Raw genomic sequence first — 26097 nt, forward strand, 5'->3', positions numbered from 1 at the left:
TTGTTAACATTTTAGGAGAAATCGCAATAGTTATATAGTGAATCAAGGTGCATGTAGCAAACTAGCAACATGCATCCAAACACATCCCTATTTTTCTTTTTACTTTTATTAACTTTTTTAATTTCCTTTTTCTTTTTCTTTGTTATACTAATAAAATTAATGTATAAAAAATATATCATTAAAAACACTAATTAAGATATTTTAAATTACACTTATATTGATATATATATTTGTAACATTTAATCAAAAAATAAATTTATAGATATATAAAGTTATTACTTTAATATAATATTTATGTACATTAAACTTTGTTTGTATTAAAATATAGAAGGAATATTATGAACGTAACTTATTATAAAGTGAATAGAAATACATATGATGTACATTTAGTTTAGTTTTTATAGAAATTATAGTTTAGGTTTATCGAAACATTAAACAAATATATATTATAAATATAATACATTAATGTTATTAAATATGATGCGTCAGCACTCAGCAGTATAATGTTTGTGTAACTTAGGGATGTCATTCTTAGTTCGAAACCAGTAGATTGACCCGATAGAACTGAATGGGAAACCCAAAATTTAATAAGCTAGCTCAATAGTCCAAGCCAAATTCTTTGTTTCACAAGAGATATATGGAACAAAGTATATAGAAAATTTATATTCTGTAAATACAAATTTAATAAATTTATTATAAAATAAAATATTTTGTATGAAAATAAACAAGAAAAAATTTATTAAAAAAACTTATTTTAATTATTACATTATAGTATAAATATATTAATTGTTTTTAGTTAAAATTTAGAAATGGAGATTTATACTAATAGAATAACTTATTAGTTTATATTTATTTCTGTAAAATGTGCTAGTCTATTGAAATTGAACGTTCAAAATGTTAATTTGAAAATGTCAAAAATTTTAGTTGAGTTAGTCCGATATGTCCAAAACTCAATATAGGGCCAGCTCGAAACCGAACGACTGGCCCAATTGACATCACTGTACATTAAGTTTTGTTTTTTAAAACATATAAAATGAACATTATGACCTATATATATATATATATATATATATATATATATATATATATATTTTTTTTTATGGATAGATTAGAAATTGGACCGAAGCAAACCGACCAGATAGAGGCATGGATCAAGAGTGACCTAGATGGATCGGGGCTCCGAGGTAAAGTCCCGTGCTCAACCCAGCTGGCCCAGGTTGAGCCCATGCTTGGGCCTCGGCCCAGGCCCTAGTGCCTCGACAGGGATGTGCTCGGTCGAGGTCAAGGGGATGTTCGACTGGGGTGTCGGGGGGTGTTCGGCTAAGTGCGGTCCAAGTTTATTGCAACCACCCTCCTTTTTCGCCGTAGCGGTGAGGAGGTTTGCTAGTATAAAAAGCTTAGTCCTTTGTCTTGTTAAGACATCATGAAACACTTGTATTAGCATTACACACCTCTTGTAATCATCCTACAACGGTCGTCTATATATCAGTACACTTTGTCTCCTGGCTTAACGTTATCTCTCTCGTTATTGATTTTGTTATTACATTACCCGTGGACACATGGACGGCTGCGAACCGTTTCTCATTTTTTCTGGGCTATGGTTCGCACCTGAACGCGCCCACATATATATATATATATATATATATATATATATATATATATATATATTGTTTAGTCTCCAATATTGTGCGATCAACTTTGGCATACTAAAGTACTAAACATCACAATCATACACTATCCAGCGTGCATCGGCAGCCATAGAAGTTGAAACCAGCAGCCAATACAAAGAGCGATTCATGCAAGCAATTTCCCCGGTTTGTAGCAAAACATAACATCAACAATCAACGTCGTCGTATCAGTAATCAAACTATAGCCAACATTAATTAGCACTCATAACAATGAAGTACATTTAATTTAGTGGAAAGAATTATAATAATATTAAAAAAAAAAAACTTGTTTACTCCATTTTTCCAGAGATGTGTTATTACTTATTAGATTATTATAAGAATAGAATCGTGTGATGTCGACTCACTCGAGTTAACTCGGCTAACTTTGTCGAATTGGGCGAGTTAACTTAGCCGAGTTGACCGCCAACTCGACTCAGTTGCTCAAGTTAGGCGCCTAGGGATGAAGCAATTCGCCTTAATTTAAGGGCGCTTAGAGTCTAGGTGAGAGATTTTTACAACTGTGCTAAATAACTAAAAAAATAATTTTTAGAAATCATTTTTTAGATTTTCAAACACAGCATAAATTCTTAATTGCTCATTAATCATTTTGAGTAGGTAAGATTATTGGAATCTACTCTGGCATAATTTAAATCATTAATAGACACACCTAAAAAATAATGTCTCAGAATAATAATTCATATACTAATTTATACTAACATTAATTATGATAATAGAATCCAACTCAAGCTTGATAACTAACCAAATCGGAGTAGTTCAAAAGAGAACTAACTAAATAAAGTAATAATCCATCTTCCTCCCAATGTTTTGTCCTTGTCCAAATCAAAACTTTATTCCTAACCGCAAACCCAAATCTTTATTCTTTAATTTGTGCGAGTAATTTTTTTTTTTTTAAACCCACTTGTTTGAATCTACCAACTAAAATGAAGCAGTGAAAGAGTTGACCATTGATCTCAACTCAACTCACAAATACATGAATCCTAAAGACAAGAAGATTCAATTTTCTAACTCCCTTCTTAAGAAATAAGAATAATTCTTCTCCTTTTCCAAGCAATGAGAGCAGAAAAAGCTTCCCAATCCAAACCTCCCACCACAAGAAACCAGAGAAGCAGCCCTTCTCCATAGCCAGATCCACCGCTTTAATTTCTTCTTCTTCATGTCTTTCTGAAACCCTTCACCCAATCTTTATATATATATGTATATATATATGTAAATTAATTATTAATGTTATGGAAAAACAGCACGGGTACATATTGCCTCTGATTGTGTCCGTAATCGTCGCCCTTGGCGTCGTCTCCTTCGCTCTCTGCATCGCCGCTGAATTCAAGAAGTCAAAGGTTCGTAGTTTTTTTTAATCTGGGGAGGCGGAATTTTGTATTGGCGGGCGGTTCTTGATTTTCCGGCGATTAAAATTTTGCAGAAGGAGGATCTCCGGCTAGACGGCGAGTTTTGTTACTTGCCACGGAGCGCGGCTTTTGGATTGGGAATTGCGGCTTTGGTCTGTTTTAGCGGCGCTCAGGTCGCCGGAAACTTGCTGGTCATCGGCCGGACGTTTTTGTTGGACAAGCGGCGCAAGTCAAAATTCGTAATCTTCTGCGTGGTGCTGTCATGGTAGGTCACCTGCCCCTTGCTTTCCTTTCCTTTCCTATCCTAGGATGTGTTTCTAGATTGCAATATTAAAAAATGTGGGATATAGTTGAGTGATAGAGACTCATCCATCCTTAATCAAAATTTAATAGTTTGACTTTGCGGTATAGCCTTAAACCTTTAGTTAAGGAAAAATTGTAATTTTTGTCCATCTATAATATGTCAATTATCAATGTCACCCCTGAATTATTAGTGGTATAAATGTTGCCCCTCAATTTTCAAAAACAGTACATATATTGTCCCTCCCGTAACGAAAGAGGGGCAATATTTACACTACGAGAGGAGCAATATATGTACCGTTTTTAAAAATTGAGGGACAATATTTACACCACTAATAATTCAGGGGTGACATTGATAATTGACATATTATGAAGGGACATAAATTACAATTTTCCCTTTAGTTAATTTAGTAAGGGAATTAGTCATATTGAAAATCCTGAACTAAAAAAAAAAATAATAATAATAATAATAATAATAAAAATAATAATAATAAAAGATTGCATACTTAAAATTTTTAAATTTTATTCTTCAATTTTTTTTTTTAAATTTTCATGTGAAGCTTATCGATAGTAGCATGGCATTTCCACTTGTATTTTCACAAAAAATCACTACATCTTAGTTCAAACTTATGAATTATTATAATTTATTATTTATCAACTATAGAGTTTTGGGTTTGTGTCATTTATATTTTTTATTTTGATGTTTTCACTTTAAATTCTTTATTTTAAAATAGAAAAGGACATTCTTTTGAATTTTTATTTATGAATTAGTGAAAAATAACACTTTCATCTCTCAAGTATAAAGATCACCTATTTTTATTTCTCAATTATTTATGAATTAATTTTTTTCATCCTTAGTTTTGTAAGAAAAATTCGTTGTAGGCTGTTGTTGGCTAAAAAATAACTTTGTAAGTAATTAATCAATTTTTTTCATCCTTAGTCGAGTCTGTTGCACAAAATTTTCTTAATACAGTTTACCTTTCTTGCGGGTTTGCTCTCATCACCAAAAATAATAGAAAAAACATATATTTCATTTTCCTTTCCTTAAAATAAATATTTTTTAAAAAATTAATAAACACAACAAATTTAATTAAAGTAAAAACAAAAATTGGGTGCTATCTAAAAAAAAATGTTGGGTTACAAAATGAATTATTAAAAAACGAAACCCTTTTTCTATAAAAATAGTATTTGACCATTTCAAAGAGGGTGCACGTATTGGCTCCTAAATAAACCAATGGTTAAGAAGTGGGTAGCAGTGAATTTGTACATAAATAATTATTATGATAGCTCAGTCGTATTTGTCACTTTGTCCTACAATTTCATTTCAATATTATATTTTTAGACGCATTCTTAATTTTTATTAAAAATTATTACTCTATAAACCTTTTTAATGACAAAGTTGAATTAAATCTAACATAGGCACGTGGACAGCTGTTGTGTGTTTGTGTACTGTGTCTCTCTCCGTATATGATTTACAATCTTTTATTACTAGCCTACTAGGTAAGCATAATAATTCATGAAAGTCGTGGACACTTAATTAATTTACTTTAATTTATTAAGGACAACTAGACAAGTGGCAAATCATTCAGAAAATGATTTTTAAAAATTATTTTTTGAATTTTAATCTTGACAATTTGACAAGGCTTGAAAAATTAAAGTTATGGAAAAGATTATTTTGTTTTTTTGAACAATAACTTTTCATTTTTTGAATCGAAGTCATTTTCCATGCGTCTTCTCTTTGTCTTTCGGACATTCTTTTCGTCCATCTTCCCCGACCTATCTCCTTAGCGACCAGCTGGTCACCTTTCATCAGAGAAGGTGAATGATTTGTCACCTTCCATCTCTGGTAAAAGGCGACTGGCCGGTCGCCGATTTTGTCTTCAGAGTTGACCGGATAAAATTTAGGGTATTTGACCATTTTTTTTTTGCTAATTTTTCAAAAATGAACCAAAGACACTAAGACAGGTTTCTGTAATGTAAAAAACATTACAAATGAAAATGTTTTTTGAAAAATAACTCATTTTTCAGAGTATTTTTACTACATTGTAATAGAGTCAGTAGTACTAAAAAAAAAACAAACAACTACGGAGTAATATTGAATAGTCACTTTTAAATATAACAATTGCCATGTCACACGTTTATGAGTTTTAAGAAAGAAATTATTTTCTAATATTGTTTAGTTGTCATGAATGGATTGACTTCATTTCGAGTATGCATAAAAAACACATAATAATTAAATGTAAAAAAAATAAAATTAGACGGTATTGCCACATAGTAAATTATTTTAAATAGTGATTTTAGTAGAGAAGTGTATTGAAATGTAGTAATTGATATTCTTTATTTCAAAATAGAATGTTGGTCCCCGAGTTTCGTATATTTCTTATATTTGGTCATTTTCATTATCAATTTTTCTATATTTAGTTCATAACTATTAAATATTTGCTACATTAGGTCATTTCGCCAATGAATTTTTTGTCAATCTTGTCTAATTTTCATCAACGCTAGCCCTGTTGTCTACATGTTACTTAAATTCAACTAACTCACATGAATGTTGTCATGTGGAAGGTTTCGGCAAAGTTAGCTGGGAAACTGATCAAAAGGATCAAATGTGAAATGAATTTTATAAACATACACCAAATGTAAAAAAAAAACAAATGGTAGTTAATGACTAAATATAGGAGGTTTACAATACTCAACTGACCAAAAGAGAGAAAAAAAAAACTCATTCAAATTACATTAAATAATTAGCTTTATGAGTTAATACCCGATTTGGTCCCTTGACTATTAGAATTTCATCACTTTGGTTCTCGACTTTCAAACATGCTTAATTTCATCTCCAACTATGCGATTGTTAACCAAAATGGTCTTAATTCAGGACTATTTTGGTTTGGACAAAGGACTATTTTAGATAAAAATTGAATAGTTGAGGATATAATTGAGCAAGTTTGGAAGTTGAGTACCAAAGTAGTGAAATTCTATTAGTCCAGGGACCAAATCGGGTGTTAACTCCTATATAGAGCAAGATAGTCCAGTGATTACAGACACCATTGTAAAGTGTAATCCAAACATGTTGTGTTGATGAATGATAGGGTGAGCTTTGGAGTTGCAGCTATTTTAATGGGTACAGCCACAAGCATGAACAAAAGTCAGCCCTTAGGTGAAGGGTGGTTAGATGGAGAGTGCTATATGGTGAAGAATGGAGTTTTTAGTGCCTCTGCAATTTTGATCATCATTACTGTGGCCTCTACTCTTGCTTCTGCCCTCATTACAACACAAAAGAGGCAGTTGGTTGAGCAAACTACAAAGGTCCATGCCCATGGATCAAAATAAAATAATACAACACATACATACATATAATCTTGACGAGGAATACATGGTACAAATATACATAGGTTTTTCCCTAATATACAATTCCCCCTCAAATTGTTTGAACAAGGTATAGATACATTGAAATGTTACCCAATATTTTGGCTCAATTTCAAATAATGAATTGAAATATGTGTTTTTTCCCCTTAAATTTAGAAGCGAATATTGTCTGAATAGCGAAGCATACCTAATGCGTTATTTTTCTACTTAAAGACAATTATAACAAATGTCATTTCTATCCAATGTATTTCCGAAAAATACGATCACAAGAAACGAAAGGAATATGTTGTCTGGAATATGTTACAGACAACATTAATTTTAAAAATTAAATATTAAAGCTCATTTTGCAATTTGATTTGCACCCCTTGCATGCAAGAGGGAATATCTAAACTATACAATTCAATCTTCTTCTAAACGTGTCTTGTATATATATAGTGTAAACCCTCTTCCCTTTTCAATATGGGACCAAAAGCTTTTTCCAAGCTTTTCCATCTTTATTTTTTAACTCAAATAAGTCTACTTTGAGAATCAATTTTTCATTCATTCATTATTCAGTTTGAGCATACAATTTATCGATTTCTTCATCTCACTATCAAGAATCTGAATCCACTTTGATCCAGCCCAAATCAAAACTGAATCCCACATATATTTGTATACAAAATAATCACTTAAAATTTCATTTTATGCTAATAATTTTTTCCAACACTACATGCATTAGGTGTAATAGGGCATTCTAAGATGCTTCTTGGGATAAAATATTACACAACACTTTAAAATGCATCAAATGTATTTTTACTAGAGCCAAACTTATTAATACTATGCAAGCTAAGCAAAAACCCTTTTCATGCGCAAATTATACCATGGATCATGGTCCAAAACGGTGTCGTTTTTTTAATGAAAAGTAACGACACCAGTCCGCACTGTCCATGCCGTTATGAGTAAAGTAGCTCTATTTGTGAAACATATTCAATTCAGTTTCATTATTTTATATACACTGCAGTTTCATTTTTCAACACAACTACAATTTCATTTCGATATAACTACAGTTTCATTCAACATTATACACTCAAATATGTGAAACTGTTATTCATTTCGATATAACTACAATTTCATTCTGATATAACTATAGTTTCCCTCTGAGAACTAGCTCTTCAAATATCAACAACACTTCCACCTCAACGATTAGCTTCCATCGGCGACTTTGCGAGGCAGAGGCTTCCACCACGGCAACAATAAGTCAACAACGACTCTACGAGACGGAGAGTTTAGAGTATACAAAGTTACAGTCTTATAGACTAAGACTATAGATAATTAGAAAAAAGGAGATTGGAGAGAATTGGAGGAAAATTGAAGAAGAGACGAGAGAGAACTTAGAGAACTAGAGAGAATCAGAACCCTAGCTATGACTGCGCACAAATGGAAATGAGAAAATGAGATGAGGTCTGAATCTAAAAACATACACACACACAGGTAAAACGACGCCGTTTAGTAACATACCTACACCAACCCTAATAAAGTTTGGATATTCGGGTGGGTCGGATATGAAAATATCCTACCCCACTTGAACTCCCATAACCGATGTTGTTTAGTGTATTGGTTTGGTTATTGAGATTTGGATACAGATCGGGTCGATTCGCTTTATTTCGGAGTTTGGACTAGGCGATTATTCCGGGTGGGTCGGGTTATGCATATGCCTATGAATAAGAGCATAGGTTAGTTTCATTTTTACCAAATGGACAATCGTAAATAGATTTGACACACTTTTAATTTACTAACCATTGTTAGAGCTGTCTTAATAAGTCGTTTTACACGTAATCAATTAATTGTAAATAACTAATTTACCAAGCACCTCTTTATGAATCACTAATATTCTTGCTGGTAAAAACATTTAACACAACCAGTTATCGATTAACTCAATCAATTATAGCTAATTGCTAAACACTGCCATAGTTAAGATAATGTTGAAAGATCCACTAATGGTCTACGGAGTGATGTCATCCTTAAGAATATTTACCAAACCGGAGGGAGTCAATTGGATCTGAACAAGTGTTTGATTGTTAGCTTCGACACTTGCCATGATGGAAAAGCTAGCTCCGCATGCGGATGATAGGAGAAAATTTATGTTAAACTATTAGTTGAGTTAATGACTAAATTAGAAAATAGCTAGCACCATAGTTGAGAATTATATTTAGTCTTTCAAGTTGGAAATCATTGCACATTTACTGGGTGTTGGTTGACATGAATTTGAATTCTTTTGAAATGAAATTCAGTAATCTAACTACATTTTTTTGTTGCAGAGAATTACAATTCCATGGAATTCAGCAATGGAAGGAAAAGAAGAAAAGAAGAAGAAGAAATTAACACATTTACCCTTGATTATTACTCCCTATGTTCCATTTTACATGTCTTACTTTCCTTTTTAATTTATTCCAAAATGTTGTCCTCTATCCAAAATTGAATGTCATCATTCTACTTTTTCTAATTTACCCTTATTAGTTTTGCTTTTATTTTCAAAAATGAGAAAAGTGAGGGCATAAAATTGAAAAATACATATCATTTACTTTACTTCCTTAAAAAGCGGCAAAAAACAAATGTTACACCCAATTTGAATCGATGGAGTATTATTATTATTATTATTATTATTATTATTATTATTATTATTACATATGACATTTTAAGTCTTTATATCACTTCTTCTCTTCTTACTCCTAATAATTATACAATGCAATTTGAATACAACTTTATTCCAACATTATCCTTTTCTCACGAAATTACAATTCATTTCTCCCCTAATTCTCTCATCCCAACCAAACGCCGTATTATTTCAAATGAAAATACTACATGAACTCTCACTTCTTACTTCCAACTTCTACGTCCTCTCACAAATCCTTGGATGCATACATTTTCTCTAGGACTCACATAATGAAAATATCCTATCCTTGATTGCTATGTAATAAAAGTGAGGGAATAAAATTTAAGAATAGATATAGTAGAATTTATTTCAAAATGTTTGGAATATCTTTCCAAATTCGATCCTTTCATATGTTAGAATATTAAAATATTTTGATCTCAATGTAGAGTAAAATCAAAAGTAAAAGAATAAATGTGTCCAAATTAAAATTTATGGGCTAAAAATCACATTAATCAAAATGAAAATAACTCTTTGAAGTTTGAAGTACACCTCCGTTTTATCCATTATTGAATTTGAAGTGTTGCTTCAGTTGTTTGCCTACAGGGGATACATGAGCTCATAATCACGTGTCACTTTCCCGGGCATCGATCTACAACAGAGTTCGCATTAGAGATATCACCAGAAATTCCCCAATCTTCGAACCTAAAATTATTATCGGTTTCAATGCTCGATCTGAATTGAGGAACGTAAAATCTCATAATTTCTACCGAATAAAAGTTGCCATTGTTCGTTCTGAAAATTAACAAAAAAAAAAAAAAAACTGGAGAAGTTGAAGACAATCGGACTGGAGCTCGCAATGGGCTCCCAAGGCGGGTTCGGGCAGTCGAAGGAGTTCTTGGACCTGATCAAGTCCATCGGCGAAGCCAGATCCAAGGCGGAAGAAGATCGCATTGTTTGCAATGAGATCGAGACTCTCAAGCGCCGCATCATAGAGCCTGATATCCCGAAGCGGAAGATGAAGGAATTCATAATGCGGCTTGTGTATGTGGAGATGCTGGGCCACGACGCTTCGTTCGGCTACATTCACGCCGTTAAGATGACGCACGATGATAATTTGCTGTTCAAGAAAACTGGTTACCTTGCCGTGACCTTGTTTCTGAACGAGGACCATGATTTGATTATCCTGATTGTAAACACGATCCAGAAGGACTTGAAGTCGGACAATTACTTGGTCGTTTGCTCCGCATTGAATGCTGTTTGTAAGTTGATTAATGAGGACACAATCCCCGCTGTGTTGCCTCAAGTGGTGGAGCTGCTGGGGCACACCAAGGAGGCTGTTAGGAAAAAAGCTGTAATGGCGCTTCATCGGTTTTACCAAAAGTCTCCGTCCTCTATCCACCACCTTATCTCCAATTTCCGGAAGGTGCTTAGTTTTTTTTATTCTCCAATAATATTTATATTTCTGGTAATTGGAATGGTTCGGAGACAGCAACATGCTTAACTGAATATTTCTGGTAATTGGAATATCAAGTAAACTTTATTTGCTCCAACAACAATGTTCTATAGCAACTTTAAATGAGTCAAAAACAATGCATTTTATGTTTATACAATGTTGCTGAAGCTAGGTTTAACACTTAACTGAATATTTTTGTTCCAGAGGCTCCATGATAATGATCCTGGAGTTATGGCTGCTGCACTTTGTCCACTTTTTGATCTTATTAAATCTGACATTAACTCCTATAAAGATTTAGTGGTCAGTTTAGTAAACATTCTTAAGCAAGTAGCAGAGCGCAGATTGCCAAAGAGCTACGATTATCATAATATGCCTGCTCCATTCATTCAGGTATGTCTTATTGAAGTCTGTAGTTAGTGATAGATAGTGGCCATTATCTATTTTATCTTGTGTCCATGAGTTGCAAACTGTTAGAACTCATGTATTGACTGTACCTCATAGCACTGTTTTACAGTCTCCTGTTTTCTGGATTTGCTGCTTTCACACTTTAGTTGGACTTAGCTTTTAGTTGACAAAATGTGCAAAATGACCAAGTTTATTCAATACAGGATTAAATGTGGAATATGAGCAGTTGCATGCATTTGTATGTGTCCATATTATGTATAGTATTGTCAAGCTATATCTGTAAATGTTTTTATGCACCTGCACATATCTATATATTTATTTATACATATAACATATTAAAAGAGCGTTCATCTGTTATATTTATTATCATTATAAAACTATGATTTACTGATAAGAGGGAGGGAAATTATTGATTAAAAAATTCCTTAAAATGGACAAGAACAGATCTTCATTTCAACAATGAATCCTAAGATTTTTGCAGATCTGTGAAACTACATATTTGATATAAATCCCTTGCTTCCATACTAGCTACTTAGTACTTAGGTATGCGTCACTCATTAAAAATTCTTAAATTTATGCCTATCGAAGTGTACTAAATAAATGCATAGGTGGCAGCTCTCTACATAAATTTTCCTTGATTTTGCTTCCTAAATCCCCTAACTTTTCCATTTAGAGAAGTCTGAAACATTTTCTGTATGAATTAGGAAAGAAAAAAGATTTAGAAGGAAAATGTCCAATCCAAGTCACAAATCCTTCTATTGAGAAACATATAGAAGAGAGCAACAAACAAATTCACAAGATCAAATATTTTTCTATCATTACGGTTATGCAAGAAATGAAATTTCCAAGAAATCAAATTAGTCTAAAATTGAATCTTGAAACTCAAGCATTCTGAAGACAGTCTAAATAATCCAGGAAAATTCAGGAAAGGAAACTTAAATTTACTTAATGCAAAACAGTGACATGTTTTTATGATTTCCCATCTATTGGAGTAAGTAATTTTTTCCAAGCACAGAAAAGCTAATGCCATGACAATCCACTTCTGGCTTGGGCTTAAATCTTTTGAATTGACAGATTTCTCTGTCCCATTTGTTGGTTGTCTGCAATTTAAGAGGAAAAGAAACAGTCTTGTAACATCCTACACATGCAGTATGAATTTATTGAAAAGAGGAAAAGAAATAGAGGGAGGGAGTGGTGGGAGCCTGGGAGGTGATTGAAATGCAAGGAAAGTGGTGTGGATTATATCAATTGCAAAATTTAAAAATTCAAAAAGAATAGAGGGCCATTAGGGTAATAATTTGTTTCTCTCAAGGAGGAATAAGAAATACTCGTTCATAATTATATATACCGTATAGATACTAGTCAATAATTCAATGTCTAATGTAATGTAAACAGTTTTCGTAAGTTTGATCTCCATTTTGCTCATGTTGTCTGAAATTGCTACATATATATTTTGCATACTTTGGAATTGTAGGCCTGGACAATTGCACTATGGGCCTTTTCTCTTCCTAGCTACTTTTTTCTTCCATGATACTGACTCCTGTTTTATCTTGGGCTTGATTGTTTACTTTTTTTTGTACAAAGTGTCTTTTGGTTGTTTCTTTGTTCTTATTTTTTGAGAACTGTTTTGAAAATAACCTCAAAGTTGAAAATAACCATGTGCATGTGTTTAGAAAATGGTATTGTTAACAAAAAAAAAAGAGATCTTTTCCATGGACAATAAACCTAAAAAATACAATAAGCCTACTTCATTCATTTTCATGAAATAGAAAACAATGGACAATAAACCTAAAAAATACAATAAGCCTTTTAGTTATTAAAAGTAAGGTATAATTTATAAAAATGTAGTGACTTAATTAAGACTACAATATGCAAAAGTGGAATAACATTTTGAGTTTTTAATGCTCTGCACTTGAATGACATGCAAAAATAAAGCCTAGTGGTTTAAGTGTACTTAAAACAACAGGGGTCCCAGGTGTGTGTGTAATGAAGCCTCAAGGGTCCAGGTGAAATTATCCCTCCCACGGTTCTGTTCAAAGCATAAACAAAGTAAACCCAAAATGGGCTTAACCATGTTCCCCAAAAGACTAATTCATTTTTCTTCATATTTGTGAAGAGTATTTATATTTTCTTAAATTAGGCTTTCATATTCTGGTGCTGTTGACTTCTTGTCATTACTTTCTACGATTTTCTGATAATGAGTGTTTTGCTTTCTGAATTTGGCTCAGATCAAATTGTTAAAAATTCTGGCACTACTAGGAAGTGGTGATAAAAAGGCAAGTGAAAACATGTTTACTATTGTGGGTGACGTTATGAGAAAGTGTGATTTGACAACTAATATAGGAAGTGCTATCCTGTATGAGTGTATATGCTGTGTTTCTTCAATACATCCTAGCCCCAAGCTATTAGAATCTGCTGCAGATGCAATTTCCAAAATTTTGAAGGTTTGCCTTCTGAACCTTTTGCATTCTATGTGTTAGCTGTTGTATTCTTCTAATTGACTTAATATATTTAGTTTACATTTTTAACAGACTGACAATCATAACCTTAAGTATTTGGGCATTGATGCACTTGGTAGATTGATAAAGATTAGTCCAGAAATTGCTGAGCAACACCAACTAGCTGTAATTGATTGCTTAGAGGTGAGAATTTTGTTTTTCTTTCTCTTGAATGCTCAAAGTATATGACAAATTCTTTGTAGAACTTTTCCCTATTTATTGTTAGCTAAAGTATCAATTTAGTCCTTATGCTATCATCATGCAGTTAAATTTGCCCTATTTTATTCTTTTGGCAGTTTTAGCTTATGTTTTAATATTTTGGTCAATTTGATTATTTCGTTACCGATGTTAAATAAACTAGTGTTTTTATTTGACTAAACTAGTGATGGTCATCTAGCCGAGACTTGTGGAGCTGGAACTGCAAAATTGAGTTTGCAGAACTGTGAAAAGTTGCTGTGCTTTAACATAGTTAAAGGAAAAAGCTGAACCATGTTCTCTTTGGAAATTCCAATTTGAACTGAGGTTTGGTTAGAACATCATAAGAGGAAGAGTGGTTTTGCTAGAGGCTTGAACACTAAGACAAGATAGTTTTGTAATATTATTCATTTGCACCCACTGCAGACTTGCTGTGTTGAGAGATGTAATGATAATTTATGAACTTTTACATTAATACCTAATTGGACTGCCTCCTGGGTGCTACTTTGGAACAGCTTATGACTTGTCAAAATATTATGAACTCTCCATATTTCTTCATTCATTGAAGGAACTTTCTGGAATGAAGCTGTTTATCTGAAAACTTGCAATAACTCCCTATTTCTTCATTCATTTAGGTTAGATGTCTTGATTTACTCATCTAAATTAAAGTTGATTTTTGGCTTGCTGCCTAATGCAGGATCCAGATGACACCCTAAAGCGAAAGACCTTTGAGCTGCTTTATAAAATGACTAAGTCATCAAATGTTGAAGTGATTGTGGATCGTATGATTGAGTACATGATAAACATAAATGATTACCATTACAGAACGGAGATAGCATCCAGATGTGTTGAACTTGCAGAACAATTTGCACCAAGCAATCAATGGTTCATACTGGTAATTTTAGCAATGACAATTCCTACTTATGTTATATATTCTTCAGAATAATGTACCGCTTCTATGATACTGAACTGGTTACTCTCTATTTTTAAAATGTTGATTTGCAGACAATGAATAAAGTGTTTGAGAATGCTGGAGATTTGGTGAACATGAAGACTGTGCATAACTTGATGCGACTGATTGCTGAAGGATTTGGAGAAGATGACAATACTGCTGATACTCAGCTGAGATCATCTGCTGTATGTGTCTGTTAAGTGTTAATTTCTATTAAAACACCTTCAGAATCCTTGCTATTTTGAGTATTGTTCTTTATTTTATTTATTAACTGAAAAGTTGTAAGTAGATAATCCCATTCTTGACCATAATCCATTTATAACTGCTTTGTAAATTTCTAATTTTAAATAGGGGAAGGTAAATGCTGATTGTCTCTTCTTATGGTTCTAGTTACTTTGGTCCTATATTGTAGCCACCTGGAGCATTCTCTCTCTCTCTTTTGTTTTTTTTTTTTTTTTTTCCTTATTGGTTATTTTATCGTTTAGATGATGTTCTGTTGACTGCACCACATGTCTAAATAACTAAATGGTCGAAGTTTTATGATTTTGTTGAAACTATTGCATGTTCCATGTGGTTTTCCTGACAGCAAAAATGCATTTTCCATTTCAGGTTTCTGTGTTTTCCACCTCTAGGCCATCATTAGATAATTATTATCATTGTTATGTTTAACCTCAAAAGACACATTTTGACTTCTTGCAGGTGGAGTCATATTTGCAAATCATGGGAGAGCCAAAACTTCCCTCTGCATTTCTTCAAGTAGGTTTTTTCACAATTCAGGCATTTTTAAGTAGAGATTCCATCCTTCTTAGCATTATGGAGTAATTTTTAAAATATTCTTTATTATATAAGTTTTGTTATCTGTTTTTTGTTTTGTTTTGTTTCGTTTTGTTTTTGTTTTGTTTTATTTTATTTTATTTTTTGTTTTAATTTTTTTATAAAAATTTTGATAAATTCATTTAAATCTTTTTGATTTCTTTCCTGTGGTTGGCAGGTCATATGTTGGGTTTTGGGTGAATATGGAACTGCTGGTGGGAAGTATTCTGCTGCATATATAACTGGAAAGATATGTGATGTGGCAGAGGCACATTCAACTGATGACATAGTCAAGGTATGTGATTTCTCTCCAATTCTGTGTACAACTCTTTTGCCTATTCTTTTGTCTTGAACTTGTAATAGAACCAATGTTTCATTTGACATCATGCTATTAATTTTACTGGCACTCGCTAAAAGCATAAATTGTTACTTGATTATTTCACTTGTGTACTTAGTTTTTCCATTCATATGTGGGGGCTTTCCACACTTGGTCTGCCTGAGTAATTTATAGAATTTGATCCAATCTGTACTTTATGCACAACTCTTTTTTAACAAGTTATACTTTATTCACCTCTATTATGATTTATCATTACTCTGATCATTTCCAAAAGCCCCAATACTAAATAAAAATGAAAAGTCAGAGTGAATGAAAATGTGGATTGACTGATTTCCAAGATTGGGAAAACAAGTTAAAGGGAAATGAACATTATAGACTAATAATTCCTTTATATAATGTGAAAATCGAAGGAAATGCCTTATCATTCTATTTCAAAATGTTGTTTTAACCATTACTGACAGTAAGTTATAATTTAATTTCTTATTACATTAAGGGAAAATGACTCTTTTCCCCCTGAATTATATACTTATAGCACTTTTCCCCCCTGAATTGTTAATGTATCAACATTAGCCCCCTCAATTATTCTAAAAACTGCCACTTTTAGAATAATTGAGGGGGCTAATGTGGATACATGAATAATTCAGGGGGAAAAGTTCCATTTTCCCTTACATTAATATAATTTGTATTCATTTCAGATAGTATTATAGTGAGTAATCTGAGAACAGGATATGCTACTTCTCTTAGTTTTCATCATACTGGAAACAAAATTTCTGTATGCCTATCTCCTACTATATGGTCATATTTAAGATAAATATTTGTTAAATTTAACTCATGAAATTATTTTTGAGCTGTCCTTGATAATGTGAACTGACTGGAGCTCTAAAGAGTTGGAATAGGATCAGGGTATAAGTTCAATCTATGGGTGGGGGAATGTGGGGTTGATGAGCAGTAATTGCAAAACTTTTGAAACATGCCATATTAAATTGATTAGCAGATAATGAAATTTTTTTGGTAGAGTGTGACCCTTCCATGCCTGGTTGGTTCCTTTAGATGTGCACTTATGCACTGGCTCATTCTCTGTGTTTTAGGATTCTTAATTTTAAATTCATTGCAAATACATTGAAACATTTATTAATGTTGTTGGTAGGATTTGATCTCTTGACCTTATGCTACTGTTCATCCATGTTTTCCACTTCTTCATTTGGAGAATTGTGTTTATGACGTCTACAAAAAAATAAAATAAAAGAATTAAAAAAAAAAAAGAAAAAGAAAAAGAAAAGTGAAGAATGGAGAGAGTTTACAAATTTGGAGAATTGAGTTTAATGAACAAGTTCTGTATTTTTCAATTTTCTAATTCTCTAATTTCTTATTGTTCATGAAAATTGGACCAATTCTCCACTTACTAAACAACCCCATTCTTTTGAACAATTAAACTACCTTTGAAGTTTTTATTTTCTGCTTACCTTAGGCCTATGCAGTATCAGCGCTTACAAAAATATATTCCTTTGAGATAGCAGCTGGGAGAAAAGTTGGCATGTTGCCCGAGGCAAGTAATTTTTGTTGTATTACGTTTTTTGACATGCAAAATGGTTGCAGTCTCAAATCAAGTATAAATGAAATACTGTTTGATGCCAAGCCATTCAGCACGTATAGTTCTGATGAAGTGGCAATTCATGCTGCTACCTATTAATATCGTTTTCTGTTTAATAGATATATTTTCTCGCTGCAGTGTCAATCTTTCGTTGAAGAATTACTAGCGTCCAACTCAGCAGATTTACAGCAGCGTGCGTATGAACTTCAGGGACTCATCAGTTTAGATGCTCATGCTGCTGAAAGCATAATGCCAGTGGATGCAAATTGCGAAGATATTGAGGTGATGGGTTATACACTTACACTTGGTTGCTCCCCTTTTAGTTAATATGCCCATTCATAGAGAAGGTACAAGTAGATAAGTAGATTGGATAGTGTCATATTTGTCTAATAAGTTTAAATAATTATTACGTTTATTGCAAGAACTATTTTACTTTTGTCATTTTAGTGGGAGATTGTACTGACAGTTGACCCCTATTCCATGTTTGGTTCATTTTAACGACTTTGGTATTAGGTGGTGGCAAGTTTTCTGTTATCTAATGCCAAAAATCGGAAGAAAAATAAAGGGTTGGCCTGATTGGATATGGGTTCTACTTCAATTAAAAGGCTAAGTTATTAGTGAGGACACACATTTGTTATCTTGTGTCTTGAGCACAGCCCTTTATGTGTGGGTTGTACTTTTTGATGGGCTAAACACAAACATTTTGACTACAAGAGTGCACAAAGTTGAACTCCAAACTTCTTGCCGGCTTCTATGCTAAATTGAATGCTGTATTCCACCTTAAATAAGATTTCGAAGTTATGTGGACATATTTTTTATTTTATATTTATCCTCAATCTCAATCTTTTTTATGAAAGCCCATGATCCATTAACTAGATTTTGAACCAAATAAACCCTTATTTGTTTTTCTTTCTCCATATTAAGTTGGAATCCCCATGATTTGATGCCATTTCCGGTCATGTTGATAGCTATCCTAAATTAATCAGTTGAGCTGTTTGGGCCTCTGACATTAAATCAGCAACCAAAATAGTGGGGAACTTGAAGTAAAATAAAGGAACTGACTTATGAATCATTGAAGAATTTGTTTACAGAAGTACAAGGGCTTGTATTTTATAGTTATTTTTATAAACAAAATACAACCCTATATTGATGTCTCTTCTGGTTGTTGCCCTTTCTTGGCTTTGACTATTTCAAGTTAATAATTTCAGTGTTTGATGAAGACCTGAACCTGATATTATCTCATGCAGGTTGACAGAAAACTTTCATTTCTCAATGGTTATGTTCAAGAGTCACTGGAAAAGGGTGCTCAACCTTATATCCCTGAAAGTGAGCGCTCTGGAAGGATGAGCCTTGGAAATTTTAGGAATCAAGAACGTGATGGAAATCCTTCATGTTCTCTTAAATTTAAAGCCTATGATCTTCCTAAACCATTGCTGCCATCAAGGGTTTCTCAAGTTTCACAAGCATTCTCAACTGAATTCGTTCCTGTGCATGAACCATCTCATCATCCCGAAGCCCATGAAGCTGTTGCTTCAAAAGCATCTGTTTCTGATTCTGGTTCATCAGAAATCAAGCTTCGACTTGATGGTGTTCAAAGAAAGTGGGGTATGCCCACTTATTCCGCTGTAACACCCTCCACTTCAGACTCTGAAGCTATTAAGACTCAGAATGGAGCTACACACAGTGATGGCATGAGCAGCATGAACTCAAAAGCACGCGAGTCATCTTATGATTCAAGAAGGAAGGACATAGAGATTGACCCAGAAAAGAAAAAATTTGCTGCTTCACTCTTTGGGAGCACATCAACATCCGAAAGAAGCCGTTCTTCCAGTCATCAGTCTCTGAAGGCAAATAACCGTGCAGCAGAAAAGTTTCATATGGACAACAATGCAACATCTGATACTGGTGCAGATAAAACAGCTCCTGAGCCACCTCCGGACTTGCTTGACTTGGGGAACTTACCTAGTAATAGTGCACCACTAGTCGATCCTTTCAAACAGTTAGAAGGTCTTGTTGACCTAAACCAAGGTCCTTCAGCTCCAGTTTCTGGTGGTGTTGTGAACAACCTTTCATCTGGTCCTGGCAATGCGAATCTCATGTCTGATGGAAATGGTCACCGAGCAAGTACAATTCCACAGCCAACACCGTTTTGCAAAGGACCAAATCAAAGAGATGCTTTAGAAAAGGATGCTCTTGTGAGACAAATGGGGGTTATGCCGTCAACCGAGAATCCCATCTTGTTCAAAGATCTGCTTGGTTAGACTATGTCGTGATGGATGTAGAAATTATAGTTTGATTGAGAACCTTATTTTATAGATAGCCACACAATGATACGGCAAAAACCAACAAGTTGCAAAGGAATTTGTGGAGATACTTGGGATTAAAGTGCCAGATTTCCTGGATGGTGGTAAAACCTGGCATTTGTTTGTAACATTTTTTGGTAAATAGGACAGTCAGAAATTGAGAAAAGGGTATCAGAAATGTAGTCTTTCCTTGTGCTTGTTTCTATCTGTAGGGTTTTGGTGCACTATCCAAATCTCATAGGCCAGCGGCTTGTATGACAGGTGAGTTATGATGTTCATCAAAAGGTAAAACTGTTTCTACATAGTTCTTTATTGCTTCTCGAGGCTGTTGTGCACGGACCCTGTTTCCCCATGAGGCTTGCTTGTACCTGTTTGTGGAACAAAACCATACCAATTTGTAACATGAGAGAATCGTTTGTTTGTTTGTTTTTCTTTTTTGGGTTAGATTTAGACGCAGCTGTATTGATTGCTTAGTAAAAATCCTAGGAATTCTGTATTTAGATCAAAAAAATTTTTACCAAATATTTTACATGTGATCATTGTTACAATTGTTACACACGAAATGGTTAGCTCTTTTATAAGATTATTAATGGGTCACACTTGTGTGAGACCGTCTCACCGAAGGATGGGATATGTGTATGCATTCTAGGGTTGTGTGTGCATTTATATTTCAATGTGTACATTTAATCTAAGTATGTTGGTTGTGTGCACTAAATCGGGCATGGTGTTCATTGTTGATTTGTTAGTGTGCATGTCGTCATTTATGTCAAGTCGTCGTCTGTTGTTTTTGTCTTTGAGTTCATATGTGCACACCCGTGTTTGTTACTTGTTAGTGTGCATGTCATTATTCATGTTAAGTCGTTCTGTTGTTCTTGTCTTTGAGTTCATATGTGCACACCCGTGCTTGTTAGTGTGCATGTCATTATTTATGTCAAGTCGTTGTCTGTTGTTCTTGTCTTTGAGTTCATATGTGCACACCCGTGTTATTGTGTGCGCACTTACGTATTGTGCGAGGTTTTAAAAGTGTGCAACTCGTGTTGATTTTGTTTGCACTCAAATTGTGGACTCATTCATTAATGCACACAAATTTGTATATAAATGCACAAATACTCAATACAATGATGGCAACATTTATTTATTTAGTTATTTTGGATAACATGAAACAGCATGCATGGCGTAGAAATAATATAATATAATTCAAGGGCACTTGGGTTTTCCCTTGGAGTTGAGTTTGTCTCTGTAGCATTTGCATTCTGACTTGTTCCCATACGTTCCTGAGGGTACGCATTTGCAGGCTTCACAGCATATTCCACAGTACTTCAGACAACGCTTCTTTAGCCCTGCTTTTGAGCACCTCACCTCACACTTCGACTTGCACAAACCTTTCCATTTTCACACCATATATAAACGTTCTTAATTATAAATAAATCACCTTAAACATTAAAATAGCGCACTTAAGTACACAAATTACGCACTTTAAGCACACAAACAAAATACCTTAAAAACACAAATCAGTGAATTACGCACCTAAAGTTTTTAAATGGTGCACCTTTAGTATACAAATCACGTACCTTAAACACAAACAAAGTACCTTAAGAACACAAATCACGTATATAAAGTTTTAAAATGGGGCACCTTACGTTTCAACACTGACACACTTTAAGCACACAAACCACGCACCTTAAGAAGGAAAACTACGCACCTAAATAACCGCACAACTGCACGGGAACCCATTTATATAATATATATATATATATATATATAAAAGTTATTTTTAATTCAATTTTTCATAATATTAAGTTTGTTATTAGTATATAAAATTTATATATTTAGAAACTATATTAAAAGAACTATTAAACACAAAAATTTAAATTTAAATTAATAAAAAAATACTAAAGAAATTGAGCAAAAAAGAAAGAATTAGCTTAGTTTGACCAATAAATAGTAGACATGACAAGTAAAATAAGACAAGGAGAGTAATAATATATAAACAAGGAAATAGCTAGTGTGCTTATTGATTCACCTAAGTGTTGAACATATCATCTATAAAATGTAAATATGTAGTCCAATTATCAATTTAGACTTTTAATATGTTAAGACATAACATATCCTCCAATTTGGTATTAGATCAATCCATATAAGATGTTAGCTTTGACTTTTAGTTGAGACATAAAAATCCATTAATTATAAAGGAGTTATATATATATATATATATATATATATATATATGAAAATAAGAGAGTTATATATTCATTCATACATACATATATACATGAGGTAATCTTGAGTGCACAATTATTAATTAAAATCTTGATGCACAAATTAAAGAAAACAAAACTATATAAATGAAGTTGGGATATATATATATATATGTGTGTGTGTGTGTGTGTGTGTAAGATGTAAGAGTAGCTTACTTGAATCAGCCATTGCATTGTCAAGGAAAGATGAGGTGAGGAGTAATGCAAAAAGAGTAAAAGTAGCAATCCAGTTCCTCATATTTCCCCTTTAATTACTAGAAATTAAAAATACTATGAGAACTAGAGCTGAAGTATGTTTTGAAGTGATGAAAACATGAGAGAAGTGGTAAGTATTTATAGATCAATTTTAGGATAGGTCTCATCATAAAATTAATATTACAAAGAGAAGAGAAGGTAGAATCTGTTAGGTGCAGCTAAAGTTCAAGAATCATACAGACTGTATCCTGCAATGCATGCACATTTAACAAAGTTGGCAGTGGTACGTGTTTGTTAAACTACTTTTCTATTTCCAATTGGAATACTAATATATGAACGCATGCAGGTTAACATAGTAATTAATATAGCTACTCATAAATAATTTACAATTCAATATTGCAATGAATTCTACTCCAAATATATCAACTATACATACATATATATACATATACATATACATATACATACACACACATCCTCACCTCATTGCGACATTTCTCTGCCATGTCCGCACATCGTTGCGACATTTCTCGGCCATGTCCGCGCCAAGTCCACACCTCGTTGCGGCATTTCTCGGCCAAGTCCGCATCTCGTTGCGGCATTCCTCGACCATGTCTGCACATCGTTGCGGCATTTCTCGGCCATGTCCGCGCCAATTCCACACCTCGTTGCGGCATTTCTCGGCCAAGTCCGCACCTCATTGCGACATTTCTCGGCCAACTCCGCGCCTCGTTGCGGCATTTCTCAAACCTACTTATTAAATAAGCAAATTGGGATAAGTTATCTAAGTTAAAGTTTAGAGCTTGAATTGTAATGTTTTCCTTTTTACATTATTATAACATTAGGTTACAAGTTATAATAATTAAGGTAATCTATTATAGGGTGCAACACTTCTATACAAGCTTCTATATTAATTAAGGTAAGACCATGGGTGGAAGCACCTTATGGGGTAGGGGGGCCCTAGCCCCCCCTAACCCCCACTCCACCCCCTACCCCACCTTAAAATATTTTAATAAATATGTATGTATATATTGATATAGTAGGGATAAATACACTTTTGGCCCCCTCTAATTTTTTTTAAAATAATCTATTATGTTTATATTAAGTGAACTCAAAATATATATTAAAGTTTAAATTCATTAAATAGAAAGAAATAAATCAAATAATTAAAGTCACCATTTTCTTTTTATCTTATTCCTTTTATCAAGATTTTAATAATGGAGGGCATCAAATATCCATTTTATTTTTAAAAATCTCCAAATTTGAGATATATGCTTTAGTTTAATTAGTTATGTTGATTAATTAATTAATGATTTATTGTATTTTTTAATTATTTATTTACACTTTGAAGATGTACATTTGCTTGTTTAAATAATTAGTGTTGAAATTGTCAAAAATTAATATTGATTGTTTAATTTGTGATATTGATTTTTGTCTTTATCTCTCAAATTTTGAAATATTGTTAATCAGTAAAATGAATATCAATTAATTATGAAAAAATTTGGTGACAAAATAATTGACAAAACTTTTTATCTGATAAAAATTGACAATTTATATTTAAATAAATGTTGTTGTTCTTATTGTTGTTGTTGTTATTATTATTACGATATTTTGTGTTATATGAAAAAAATCTAAAATAATGATCGACACTCGTGTCAATCTACCTATATAATTATATATTTCATACGTGCGTTATTATACAGAGTATAATTAGAAGCCTTTATCACTAATAATTACAATAATGTATAGTATATATAATAATATAGTACGGTTAATTATAATGTCGACTAACATCGCAAATTTTCTCTAGCATATTGGCCCCCCAACTGGAGTTTTCTGGCTCCGCCATTGGGTAAGACTTGATTAATGGTAAGAAATGTGATTAGGAAAGGGATACAATTATCACATTGATGGCATATATATATTTACTAGTATTTTGTACGCACGATGCGCGAAAATTCATGTCCAATAGTAAAACATTAATAAATATAAATAATTAAAATTTATAATTTAAATTGTATATACACAAATAATATATGTATTTTATACACACACATATATGATTTACCATTCATAGAAATTTAATTAAAATATAATCAACCATCAAATTAATTATATAATGATTTTAATAAAATGATAATTAAAGAATAGGAAAACGATATGATAGATATAGGTGTATGGTAATAATGATGTAGTTAAAAGTAACGGTGTTATAACGGTGTAAGGGTAGTTTTGTATAATAAGAATGTAATAGGGATAATTTTGTCTAATAACATTAAAGTGTACAACATTTAAAGCAAAATGTATACATTTATTAGCATACAAAAGGAGGGACATAAATCAAGGATATAACCTTGATTAAGACTTATTAAGTTTTTAGATTATATAAAGAACACTTTGGTCCTCTCTCTGCTTAACAATTCATTCCTCATATACCATCAAGAAAGGGTTGAGAAAGTGAGAGAAACTTATATTGTACTGTTGCTCTGTCATAGCAATCCCGTGACTACACAACCTTCATCAATTTGAAGCTATGGCTATAGATTATTACTTTAAAAATCCGTGTATTACGTACTTGTGTTCTTACTTGATTTATATGCTAACATGAATTTCGTCTTATATATTCTATAGCAATGCAACTAACTTAAATTTTATGAGGTAGTGCTTTGTTGCCCCTTGAGTAAGGTTCCACTAAGCTGAAAACGATTATTTTTGGTGTGGTTCTAATTTAATGATTTGAAGAAATATGTAATCAGGCTTAACAAAATTTGATGTTAGATTAGATTATCTTTATAAATTTATATCAATTAATAAATATTATTTGACCTATTAAATTTAATGGTAATATATATTAGACAATTCTTTAAAAAAAAAAAATATATATTAGACAAAAAATTATAAATAAACGATTAATCGTTAATATGTTATAGATTTTATAAATAAAAGTTATTAAAAACTATGGGTCATACAACATTTGGTACAATTTGTCTTCTATTAGTCCTATTACGGAGTATATTATATTGCTCTGGTCTAAAACTAATAAAATTTTAAAACTTTTGCAGGCCAACCTTAAAATTTGTGTTGCATGGGGCATCGTTAATACCTTCTAGGCATTAATGCACTACGTAGTCTACGTACACATTATTAGTAACAGCCTGGCTGTCGTTGACTTTCTGCCTGTTAAGTTTTTGTTTTTTTTTTTTTTGAAAATAAAAACGATGATTTCATTAATAAATATCAGATAACAAAGGATCAACAATGAAAGACAGAGGGGAAGAATTCCACTCTGTACGTTCAGGCAAGGAAAGGGATTCCCGTGCTAACAGGTGGGCAATCCGGTTCGCTGAACACTTAACATGAGAGATAGTAACATCAGGGATTGATGACAGTAAATCTTTTACATCAAGAAGGATGAGATCAAAATGGGAATCACATAAGGGAGAATTAAGACATTGAGTAACCAGTAGAGCATCCGTTTCAATATGGCAGTGTGAGATGTGGTTAGATTCAAGCCAACTGAGCGCTTCACGAACCGCAATAGCTTCTGCCTCCTTAACCGAATACAAGCCGTGCCATGGTGTGCTAACAGCTGCCATGAAACCAGCCTGGTCGTCCCGCAGGATCCAGCCGAAACCCATGCGACCTCTTGCCAAGTTTACCGAGGCATCAACGTTGAGCTTTAGATATCCTAGAGCTGGCTTCTTCCATTTGATGATGGTGGCGGGGTGTTGTGGAGGGGCGAATTCATCAGTAGCGTGATTAGAGGAC

The 26097-nt window shown here is 32.9% G+C and overlaps 3 protein-coding genes across 3 annotated transcripts; 2 read left to right on the forward strand and 1 right to left on the reverse strand.

Moving 5' to 3' along the window:
• Positions 1–2557: 2557 nt before the first annotated feature.
• LOC116001719 (protein MODIFYING WALL LIGNIN-1) lies at positions 2558–6827 on the forward strand. The gene is made up of 3 exons (XM_031241636.1): positions 2558–3022; positions 3106–3296; positions 6421–6827. Exons 1-3 carry the CDS (start codon positions 2915–2917, stop codon positions 6659–6661), a joined length of 540 nt encoding a protein of 179 aa, XP_031097496.1. The 5' UTR covers positions 2558–2914; the 3' UTR covers positions 6662–6827.
• A 3113-nt stretch (positions 6828–9940) lies between these two features.
• LOC116001590 (AP-4 complex subunit epsilon-like) lies at positions 9941–20460 on the forward strand. Its single transcript, XM_031241475.1, has 11 exons — positions 9941–10752; positions 10987–11172; positions 13416–13631; positions 13719–13829; positions 14578–14775; positions 14886–15017; positions 15532–15588; positions 15824–15940; positions 17451–17528; positions 17712–17855; positions 18821–20460. The coding sequence occupies exons 1-11, from the start codon at positions 10186–10188 to the stop codon at positions 19832–19834; spliced, it is 2820 nt and encodes a 939-aa protein (XP_031097335.1). The 5' UTR covers positions 9941–10185; the 3' UTR covers positions 19835–20460.
• A 528-nt stretch (positions 20461–20988) lies between these two features.
• LOC116003174 (peamaclein-like) lies at positions 20989–22418 on the reverse strand. The gene is made up of 2 exons (XM_031243337.1): positions 22291–22418; positions 20989–21258 (listed from the first exon to the last, which is right to left on the reverse strand). Exons 1-2 carry the CDS (start codon positions 22370–22372, stop codon positions 21074–21076), a joined length of 267 nt encoding a protein of 88 aa, XP_031099197.1. The 5' UTR covers positions 22373–22418; the 3' UTR covers positions 20989–21073.
• Between the last annotated feature and the right edge of the window lie 3679 nt (positions 22419–26097).

Source organism: Ipomoea triloba, chromosome 13 (genome assembly GCF_003576645.1).
Source record: "Ipomoea triloba cultivar NCNSP0323 chromosome 13, ASM357664v1".
In the NCBI taxonomy this organism is placed as follows: domain Eukaryota; kingdom Viridiplantae; phylum Streptophyta; class Magnoliopsida; order Solanales; family Convolvulaceae; genus Ipomoea; species Ipomoea triloba.